The sequence below is a fragment of the Petaurus breviceps genome, unplaced genomic scaffold, assembly GCF_028583685.1.
Source record: "Petaurus breviceps papuanus isolate PSGF00001 unplaced genomic scaffold, PetGlider_PUasm1.0 103, whole genome shotgun sequence".
Taxonomy (NCBI): domain Eukaryota; kingdom Metazoa; phylum Chordata; class Mammalia; order Diprotodontia; family Petauridae; genus Petaurus; species Petaurus breviceps.
Window position 1 is genome coordinate 6,101,586 of NW_027185588.1, and position 11,243 is coordinate 6,112,828.

The 11,243-nt window shown below is 50.3% G+C and overlaps 1 protein-coding gene across 2 annotated transcripts in view; it reads left to right on the forward strand.

Annotated features, from left to right (window-relative positions):
• Positions 1-6,216, forward strand: part of PLPP2 (phospholipid phosphatase 2) — a 9,730-nt gene extending 3,514 nt beyond the window's left edge. The window contains exons 2-6 of one of the 2 annotated variants that reach the window (XM_069103300.1): positions 168-319; positions 866-1,143; positions 1,647-1,704; positions 1,866-2,042; positions 2,240-6,216. In XM_069103300.1, the coding sequence (XP_068959401.1) occupies positions 168-319; positions 866-1,143; positions 1,647-1,704; positions 1,866-2,042; positions 2,240-2,383 (809 nt within the window). In that variant the 3' untranslated portion in view covers positions 2,384-6,216. The remainder of the gene's footprint in view (positions 1-167; positions 320-865; positions 1,144-1,646; positions 1,705-1,865; positions 2,043-2,239) is intronic. The other variant, XM_069103388.1, reaches the window with a different exon arrangement.
• Positions 6,217-11,243: the final 5,027 nt, after the last annotated feature.

The window sequence follows — 11,243 nt, forward strand, 5'->3', positions numbered from 1 at the left end:
TTCTAAGGCTCTGACACTCTGTTGTAAGGGCCCTCCCAGCCCTGACACTCTGTGTTCTAAGGACCTTTCCCGTTCTGCCATTCTGTATTCTGAGAACCCTTCTAATCTTGGCACTCTGTGTTCTAAGGTCCCTCTCAGTGGTGACATTCTGTGTTCTTTATTCTAAGCTTCTCTGCCCTTTATCATCCTGACACTGGTGAACTCTCCGTACAAGAGGGGCTTCTATTGCAGCGATGATACCATTCGATACCCCTACCGCCCTGACACCATCACCCACGGCCTCCTGGCTGGCGTTACCATTACTGTCAGCATCATTATTGTAAGGATGCCCTGCCCTCTGTGAGCAGCCAGTCTGAAAGGGAAGCTGGCGGGGGGGGGGGGGGGGGGGGGGGGGGGGGGGGGGGGAAGTAGCGTGAGAGGGGAGATTTTATCTGATGAGAGTTGATTCTGCCCTGCCTGAGCCAGGAATCCCACCACCTAGAGTTGGGGGAATATTTAGGGGCAGCTGGCAAAAGGGACCCAGTTTATGGTATAGAAAGAAGAATGAACTGGCCAGAGGCAGTGGGGAGGGACCTAAGCACTGGGGATAAAAAAAGGGAAAAACAGGCCCTGCCTTCAAGGAACCAACAGTCTAATGGGGGAGACAAGGTAGGAAGAGCCAGGATCAAGGACATAGCCAGTCACACAGCTAGTGAGTGTCTGAGCCCTGTCCTCCCAACTCCCAGTCCAGGACTCTGTCCACTACAACCCCCTTCCCTTGCTGAGTTATGTCCCCTAGAAAGATGAACCCCTTTTGTCATTTCTGCCCTCCTCCTGGTCCTTGCTGAGTCCTATCTATGTCCCCTAACCAGCTTTCACTTGGCAGGTCTCATCTGGGGAGGCCTACCTAGTCTACACAGAGCGCCTCTACTCTCGATCAGACTTCAACAATTATGTGGCTGCCCTCTACAAGGTCCTGGGCACCTTCCTCTTTGGGGCAGGTGTGAGTCAGTCCTTGACCGATCTAGCCAAGTACATGATTGGCCGCCTTCGCCCCAACTTCCTAGCAGTCTGTGATCCCGACTGGTCTCGGGTCAACTGCTCTGGCTATGTCCAGCCTGAGGCCGTATGCCGGGGAAGTGCTGCTAATGTCACTGAGTCCAGGTAAGCCAAGGGGACTGGGGCCCACAGGGCACACTGCCCAAGAGATGCATTTCTTCCATTGAGACCTGACTCTCCTAAGGCAGGAAGGATGAAACTCTGTTCTAAGGGCCCTCTCAGATCTGACTTTGCATGTTCTAAGGGGACTCCCAGCTCTGACATTGAGTTCTAAGGGCCCTCCCAGATCTGACTTTGCATGTTCTAAGGACCCTCCCAGCTCTGACATTCTGAGTTCTAAGGGACCTTCTATATTTGACTTTGCATGTTCTAAGGGCCTTCCCAGATCTGACTTTGCATGTTCTAAGGACCCTCCCAGTTTTGACATTCTGAGTTCTAAGGGTCCTCCCAGCCCTGACATTCTGAGTTCTAAGGGCCCTTCCAGCTCTGACCTTCTGCGTCCTCATGTCCCATCAAGGGCATCTTTTCAGGGGTGTGTGAGAAGGGTCTGCTTGAGGGGGGAGGGGACACTGTTGACCCTCCAGGACATGGTTTTGCTCCTGCCCCAGGTTGTCCTTCTACTCGGGCCACTCCTCCTTCGGCATGTACTGCATGGTCTTCCTTGCGGTGAGTGAGCCCTGATGGGCCCCCTAGGACTCTCAAGTCTCCCAATTTAACCAGCAGTAGGAGGGTGGGAAGGGATGGGAGAAGGGAGGCAGGGTGAGGTGGGAGAGATGGGAGACGGCCTTCCCCCTTCAGCTCCATGAATGCCTCAATCTCTCCTGTAGTTGTATGTGCAAGCCCGACTCTGCTGGAGGTGGGCACGGCTCCTGAGACCCACCATCCAGTTCTTCTTGGTGGCCTTTGCCCTGTACGTGGGATATACTCGAGTGGCCGACTACAAGCACCATTGGAGTGACGTGCTGACTGGTCTTCTGCAGGGAGCAGTCGTCGCAGGGCTCACGGTGAGATCCCACAACCACCCCTTGAGGCTATCCCTGGGCTCCCCCATCTTTGGCTCATCCCAGCCTTGTCTTGCCTCTCCCCCTTCACTCCCAGTGTTCTTTGCTTTTCTGGTTCCTAGTGCTTTGCACATAGTAGGCACTTTAAATTCTTTTTCATTCATTCATTCATTCCTCTCACTGTCCTATTCTCCTTTTAGGTACGATATGTCTCGGATTTCTTCAAGGTTCGCCCCCCTCAGTCCAGCGCAAATGAGGAAACAGAGCGGAAGCCCAGCCTGGCGCTGACCCTGACCCTCCCTGAGGGTGACCGAAATCATTTCAGTTATGTGGGAGCCTCCTGAGCTGCCTCCCACCCCTCCCTCTCCTTCTGGACAGACATCCCTCGATCCAGGCCCTGAACCAGTGCTCCCAGGCCTGGGCCAGCCTGGTCCTCTTTGCTTCATGTCCCTGGACTTGGTTCTACTAGTTAGGGGGAAGCTACTTTAAGGAACTGTGGTTGGGGGGGGGGGTCTTGTCCCCCACTTCCCATTTGGGACTGTAGGAGCTAAAGGAAGAGCCTGGAATGGAGGCGGGAACCAGGCTAGCCAGCCAGTGCCCTCTTTGCTGTTTTTGTAATGTAACTTACATTGGAGTTTTTATTGAATTAGAGCAACTCTGGGGGGACTGGGGCCCTGGTTCCTCTTCCTCAGTCCTGGGCTGGCCTTGGAAAGTTGGGGAAAGAGGAAGGAAGGGTCCCTATACTTTTATTCCAGTCCTGTTCCACTTGTCCTTCCCTTATTCTGAAGACTTTGGATTCAGTAGCTTTCCAGAAACTGGGGAAGGGATTAGCTAGAAGGGCCCATTGCTGCCTTCTCAAAACCCAGGAAGGGCAGCCCTAGAAAGAAAGCCTTGACCTTGGAGTCCTCTCTGTCCACTTCTAACCTTCCCTCCTGTGATCCAACCCAAGAGGACCCCCAGGAGGGGTAGCTGCTACCCTGAACTCCTAGCTCAGCCCCCTGGGCTGCCCTAAAATTCTAATCCAATTTGAAAGGACAGAGAGAATCTCTGAGCTGGAAGAAAATTCAAGAGAGTCGAACCTCTTTGTTTTATAGATGGGAAACTGAGGCCCAGGAAGAGGCAAGGACCTTCGGGAGGTCACCAAATGAGTCATTGTATTGGATACAGAAGAAGAATTCCTAGTCTCCCCAAATCCTAGCCCAGGGCATCCATCCTCTCCAACCTGCTCAGCTGAAGAGCACCCCTCCCATGCCTTCTCTCACAGATTATTTCAGGATTCTTTCTGCTTGGAAAGATAGGCTTCCTTGACCCTGAGCTGGGCCCAGGCCTGGAGCTGGAAGAACCTGTCTGGGCACTTCAAAGGGATGGAGGAGGGAACAATGTAAACTTCCTGGCCCCTGCCCCATCCTTGGGCCTCTTAGGGCTAAGAATCAAGGCCAGAATGAGATTTAGTGCCCAGTGATTTTATGGGGGTGGGCACTCATGCACTGGAGGTTCACCCTTTTTTAACCCAGGCCCCCTGCCTCTGGATGGGCATAGGTATGTGGGGCTATGGGAAAATCCTATGCTGGGATCCTGGAGATTTCATCCTCAAGCCACCAACTTGGAGAATTTCCTTACCCATTCTTCAATTCGTTTCTCCATCTATCATCTCAGGCCCAGAAGAGATGGTCTACAAGGCCACTGGAAACCTCTTGGATTTGGAGAAACTAGGTTCCGTTTCTGCTGGGTGACCTTAGGCAAGTAATTTTTCTAGACTGTTTCCAGCAGATTCTGTGATTACCACTTTAGCAAATGAACTGCCTATTAGAAGGGTATATCAAGCATGCCTGCCATGCTCTTTGGATGACTTTTCTCCCCTAAAGTCAGTAGCCAGAGAGGAAGGGGAGGGGAGAGGGGGAACAGCAGGAAGAAAAGAAGCCAGTTAGACCCAGAGTCCAGAAGACTGTAGTTTAAATCTTGCCTCAGATGCTTGCTAGCATCTTACCAGTCACTGGGCAAAGCATTTCACGGCTCTCTTCCTCAGTTCCCTCATCTGTAAAATGGAGATTTTAGTAGCATCTATCTTCCAGGGTTACAGGAGAACAGGTTAATATTTGTAGAACACTTTGCAAACCTGGAAGTGTGAACTATAATTGTGGAGGGAGGGTCTGTTATTTGGAGCCAAGATCAAAAGGTTCGCATCCTCTCCACTCTCTCAATCCAGCCTGAAAGCCTCCCCATCTGAATTGTCTCTGTCTCCCTATCTCCGGGAGGCCCCTGGTAAGTGGCACAGTTGTTTCTGGTAGGATAACATTTCTGTTATCACATGTTAACCTTTATCAGGTGCCCAGAGCCCTGGAGCTAGAAAATGGCTTTGATTGTACTGGAGAGGGGAGGTGGGGCTGAGTTGCTTTGTACATCCAGGGGGTGGCTTAAGGACAAGGGAGCAGTGACAGAGACTGACCAGCAGCAAAGACCAATCTGACTTAGAATCCTAGCATGCCACAGCCAGGAGAGACCTCGGAATGGGAAACATCAGTCACTTGCGTAGGGTCGCTCAGCAAATCAGAATTGTGGCCAGTACTAGTACCCAGGCTTCCTCAAGTTCCTTAGTGAATATCTGAGCCCAAAGGGCTTCAATGCATATAGCCCCTGTCAAAATAACCTTACTTCCTTTTTTTGGACAAAGTATCTGAAAGTCAGTCAGTGAGGGAATTCCATAGAAATTATTTACCCAGATTTTGGCAAAGAGTTTGATCAAGTCCCAGGTACAATTCTGGAAAAGATGGGGAGGTGTGGACTATATGATCATGTAATTAGAGTCAAAGTTGGTTGTTATGCTTTACCACCAACCTTGGCCCCATGCCATTCTACATCTTCATTAATGATGGTTAAAAGTGTTGATGGCCTACTCGTCAAATTTTCAAATAACAGAAGATGGGAAAGATAGCAGCTAATCCAATGAAATTAAGAGTGAATGTAATATCTTACTTTTGGGTTCAAAAAGTCAATTTCCCAACTATAGGATGGCAGGACATTAGATAAAAGGTGTGAAAATGCCTCCAGGAGGTTTTAGTGGATTACAAATACAATGAGTCAGGATTGGGATATGGTGGCTAGAAGAAAGCTTTTTGTATCCTGGGCCACATTGAGAAGGCATAGTTTTCAGGAATAAGGAGGCGATAATAGTCCCTCTGTGCAGTGCCTCACAGTACATATGGCTGTAGGCACTTCTGTTTAATATAGTGACAAAATGAAGAGTGTCTAAAGGAAGGCGACCAGAATGGTGAAGGGTCTGGAGCCCATGCTCCAAGACCAAGCTTGAAGCAACTGAGGATGGAGAGAAGACGGGAAACACTGAAAGCTTGTCATGTGGAAGAGAGATTAGACTTACTCTGTTTGGCCTAGAACCAGGAGGCATGTGGATGGTGTGAACAAGCAGATGGAAGCAGTGTCAGGAAGCCCTTCCTGACACACAGAGCGACCTGCCCCTGGCTGCAGGGCTCCTTTCTAGGTGGGTTACAGTGGGGATTCCTTTTGGATATGATTGGACTAGGGGACTGCTACTGAGGTCCCTTTGACATCTCAAATTCCATCTCAAACTTCAATGCCAACACGAGCTGCCCCCCCCCCCGTTCCCTGGAATGAATGATCTCCCTTAAGTCCCTAATGGGGTCTGTGACTTGGCTGGCATTACTGTATCCGTCTGCACTTTCTCCATGGCTTGGTCTTAGAGTGTTACCTGGGCATCTGAGAAGACCTGAGCAGGGTCCCACTGTTGGGCATGTGTTGGAGGCAGTTTTTGGATGCAGATCTTACTGACTCCAAGGCTAGTTCTGTATGTCATTTCCTACTTGACTCCTTTAATATGTTTTACATATAAAATAAGGCAGATTTGTGGCACAGTGGTTAGGAAATGGGACCTGGAGTCAAGATCTGAGTTCAAATCCAGCCCCTGGTACTAGCTGTATGGCACTGAGACGAGTTTCTTAACCTCCGTCTGACTCAGTTTCCTTATCTGTAAAATGGGGATAATAATCCCCACCTACCTCTTCTCAGGGTGGTTGTGAGGGCAGAATAAAATAATTATTGTAAAGTGCATAGAGCTCTATAAATCAGCTGTTTTGAATATTCTTATATATCTATATATGTGTGTGTGTGTCTTCGAGAAATACAAGCTCTTTGTGGAGAAGAATTTTTTTTTCTAATTTTTTTGTTTTAGTTTTCAGTTTTCAGCACCTAGACAGCACTTGACACATAGTAGGCACCCGAGAGAAAGGGGCCCCATTGACGTGGGAAGAAAGCGTTGACCTGCCTCCTGCTAGGGAAGAAAGGCATTTGCGTTGAGGGTCCAGCAGACCAGAGGCTAGGGCCCCCGGATGAATGAGACTGATCCCAGCTCCAGGCTGTGGTCCCTCAGCCCTGGGCTCCTAGGAGTTCTCCATCCCCTCCCAGTCCATTAGCTGATAGGGTGGTCCTTGCTAGAGGCAGAGAATGCTGGACGGCAACAGAGCCAGGAGGGGGCAGCAAAAGCCCAGATTTCCCTTCCTCGGGACCCTGGGCAGGGCTGGGCCAAAGTAGGAGCTGCCTCTTCCCTTAGCTCAGCCTTCCGCTTCCTGTACTCACAATCCTGAGGGATTGCTTAAGACCGGCCCAGGGCAGTCCCCAGTCATGTGATATTGCCTCACCCCAAGTGGGCACCCCAACCCCTGCCATTAGAAATCCTGCCCTTGGCATCAGAGCCCGCCTCCTCCAGCAATCCCCTCGGACTACCTGTTTGCCCCCTTCCCCATAATACATTGCTCCGTGACAGCATATTCTCTGTCTAAGATGGGGGCTGCCTTCAGGGTTCCCCCAAAAGTGGAGGCTCCCTGAGGTCAGGGCTTTGTCTCCCCCGCCACCTCGAGGGAGACTAGAGAATCCCTTTCCTGGCTTTGTGACTGGCTTCTCGGGGCCCCCCTTTTTTTGATTGTATAATAGTGTTAATCATGCTAATACATATGAGTAACCACTCCCAGGATGGTTGTTCAGAAAGGACTCTGTAGAAGTAAAAGCTATAGGATCTAAGATTGAGGGCTGGAAGGGACCTCAGAGGCCATCAAATTCCACTCTTCATTGATGAGGAATGGGGGTGGGAGCAGGTAAGTGACTTGCCCAGGGTCACAGATTCTTAAAGCTTTCCTTTCTAGAGGGCCAGGACCAGAGCTTTCTACCCGACTCTGTATCAGGAGCTCAGCTTAGTTTGGACTCTAGGGAACATCAGGGCTACTGCCCGGGTTCCCCATCTCCTTTCCAGCTTCCTTTCCTCTTCCTTAGATTGTAAACTCCTTGAGGGCAGCAACTTTTTCCTTAGTTGTATCCTCAGTACAGTGGCTGGCTCATAGTAGCTCTTAATGTATATTGAATTGAAAAAAAAAATGAAGAATGAGTATTTAAGGGTGGGATTTGAACCCCGACCTGCCTTCCTTAATCCAACTCCAGTGCCCTATCTGCCATCCCACACTTGCCTCTTGAAACAATACCCTTTTGCTGGGCTTTCCATGGGAAATCAAAGCCTGTTCTGCCTTAGAGGGGGAAGGAAAATTGTGGCTGCTGTTATCTCTTAGCCCCCCTCTCTACAACTTGGGGCAATCAGTTAATTAATAAAGAGTCTGCCAGGGCCCAGGCCCCCATCCTAGGCACTGGGGGAGGAAGGGATCCAAGTACAAAGAATGAAATCGTCCTTACTCGTCCTTGTGAGTTTACATTCCAACAAGACACAGACTTTCTATCTCTCCCTCCTTCCCACCCTGGGTGCCTTTTGGGGTGCCATCCCTGAGGGTTTGGGGAGCAAGAGGGGGAAGGTATGGAGGGATGATTATGCTTTCCCTCCCTAGTAGGAGCTGGGTCTCAACTTTGTGTCATCAGTTGCCTCATCTGTAAAATGGGTTTATTGTGCCTGGTGATAGTAGCTGATGATGAAGCTCCTTCCAGCTCTAGAGATCCCTGGCCTTTCCTCCTCATCTGTGTTCTGCTCCCCGGAGCTTGAGACACTCCCCATCTCCATTCCCTGCCTCTACATGGGGGCAGACAGAAGAAGGGGTTAAGCCTTCGATGCTGGAGGGGGGGAATTTTTTCCTTATCCTTGTCTTCCCCCTCCCCAATCTCTGGGCCCTGGGGGCTTCTCCCCTTAGGCATTTCTCTTTAGCAGGGCCTGGCATCCTTTTCCTTGGCCTGAGGTGGGGGCTTCCTCCCAGGATGGCCAAGGGCTTGGAAAGGTTGCCCATCCGGGTCCTGTTTCCAGTGGGAATCCCAGACCAGGCCAGACTGCTGGCCCGCAGCCATTCCCAGAGACTGCTGGGCTCTGTGGCTGTCAGGCCAGCCCTGAGGTCAGCGGCTTCCTGAGGACCAATGATTAATGCCTCTGCCGCTCCCCAGAGGCACTGGGGGAAGTTTTCCTTCCTCTTCCCACCCTTGGCTCTCCTGCCCAACCTGACCACAGAGGCCCAGGGCTCCAAAGGGATCAGACTTGGGGAAGAGGAAGTCTGGGACCTGCCTAGGCCAGGATATCTGTGGCCTAAGGGCAACTGGTGGCTTCCAGGGCTCCTGAGAAATCAGCCTTCAGGGATAATCAGTGCCCCAAAGCAGAGGCTGGGGATCAGGGAGGGGTCTGGAGGCATAGTGAAGAAACTGGGGAATCTGTGTAAAGGAGGGGACTGAGAGGAGGATGGGGGCTCAGTGGGAGGGGTGGGGCCCCAGTGAGGAGGACAGGGCCCAACCAAGGAGATGAGGGTCAGTGGAATGGACCCTCCATGTGGGGGTGTAGGGGGATGAGGGCAAAAGAGAGGCCTGGGAGGGCAGTGTGGGAGGACAGCTCAGTGAGGGGCTGGAAGGGCTGAGGGCTCAGGAAGAAGGATGGGGGTCGGTGACAGGATGACAGATCTAGGAAGATGATGGCTCTGCCAGGGACCAAACACTAGGACTTCCAACCTGGCCATCTGGACCCTGCCCCAGATCAGGTCCTGGATCCTCCCCTCCCCCAGGATTGTGAGAAAGTAAACTTAATTAAAAATTAATATCGAATTGGAGAGGGTGTGGCTGTCTACTAATCCACACTGGTAATGGGATAACTCCTTCCCCCTCTTCTGGGTCCACTTGAGCCCTCTCCCCATCCCTCCTTGGGCCCTCCAGAACCCCTGTTCTGTTGTTAACAAACTACCCTTGGGTTAGTCCCTTCCTCCCACACTCCCTCTTCTTCCATGCTTGGCTCCCACCAGAAGACACAGCACTCTAGGCTGGGTGGACCTCTCATGCCTCCCTCTCCCCAACCAGGTCAAGAGGAGGGGTTGGCATATCCATTGTTCCTCATTATCACTTCTAATCAATCAATTGAACATTCAGTAACCTCATTTCCCTTGAGATTCACTCCATCCAGCTAGGATGACCAGATCTTGTGACTCTTAGCTACTGACCCTCAGCTCTCAATCAATCAATAAACATTTATCAAATGCCTACTATGTGCCTGGGCAGCCAAGTGGCAAAGTGGATAGAGTGCTGGACCTAGAGTCAGGAAGATCTGAGTTCAAATCTGGCCTCAGACACTTCCTAGCTGTGTGACCCTGAACAAGACACTTAACCCTGTGTTTGCCTCAGTTTCCTCATCTGTAAAATGATCTGGAGAAGGAAATGGAAAACCCCTCTAAGTATCCCTGCCAAGAAAACCCTAAATGGGGTCATGAGAAATCTGAAAGGATTGGAATATATGTATGTATGTGTGTGTGTGTATATATATAGAGAGAGAGACATATATTTACATATATACACACCTTCTAGGAGTTTGCCTCTTTAATCATTTTCTCTGACTATTCAATCTATAATCTAGCTCTTCTCACCACCTGATTATTTCTTCCCTTCTTCACTCCAATACCTCTCTTTCCTTTCTCAGTCAAACTTCTAGAAAAAGCCATTTACTCTCCACTCACTTCTTAACTCCTTCTAAGAGGTTACTAGGAAGTATGGTAGATAGAGCACTGGGCCTGAAATTAGGAATACCCAGTGCAAATCACTTAACCTCTGTCAGCCTCTCTTTCCTCCAAGGTATGATGGGGGTGATAATAGCACCTATGAGATGCAAGTGTCTACTCAATTGGCCGTGACATATACCAGGTGTTTAATAAATGCTTGTTTCTTTCTTTGTTCTCACCCCCCTTTTTTTTGGAGGGGTTAAGTGACTTTCCCAAGGTCATACATCTAGTAAGTGTTAAGTGTCTGAGGCCAGATTTGAACCCAGGTCCTCCTGACTCCAGGACGAGTGCTCTATACACTGCACCACCTAGCTGCCCCTCTTTGTTCCTTTCTTGTGATCTGACTTTCAACCCCACCCCTTTGCTGAAACTGCTCTCTCTGAAACTACCAACAGTCTCTTCACTTTTCTCAGGCCTCATCTTTCTCAGGCTCTTTGCAGCATTTGCGGCTGGCCACCCCTTCCTCCTGATAGCCTTTCCTTTCTGGGTTTCATGGATGTGCTCTCTTGGTTCTCCCTCCATCTGTCTGGTGGCTTCTCACACTCCTTTGCCTATGTAAAGGCCATACCCCAGGGCTGGAGCCTTGGCCTTCTCTTCTTCTCCTCCTACTCTCTCTCAGTTGACAACCCCATCAGCTTCTCTGCACTAAATTATCGCCTGTCTACTTAGGCAGAGACGACTCCTCAATCTCCCTCCCCATCTAGATAGACATCTATGTATTTTTCTACCTACTCATTATATATGATAACTGAACATTTGCTCAGCACCTAACTTTATGCCAGGCACTGTGCTAAGCACTAGAGATACAAATAGGAAAAAGGAAAATGGTCCCTGCCCTCAAGGAGCTTACAATCCAAGGGAAGAAGATGATGCACAAAAGGCAGCAGAAAGGGGGAAGATGGTGGTGGTGGTGGTGGCGGTGGTGGTGATGGTGGTGGCGGTGGTGGCGGTGGTGGTGGTGGTGGTGGTGGTGGTGGTGGTGGTGGCAGTGGTGGTGATGATGGTGATGGAGCTGAAAGCAAGCAGAGGAGCCAGGGGTATATATCTTCTGCATTCTAGTCCCTACAGCACCAGCTACATCATAGCTTTGGCTAGATAGACACCTGGTCTTCCCAGAGGAATCTCAACCTTCTTGTTGTTCAGTTGTTTTTTTCAGTTGTGTCTGCCTCTCCATGACCCCATTTGGGGTTTTCTTGTCAGATACTGAAGTGGTTTGCCA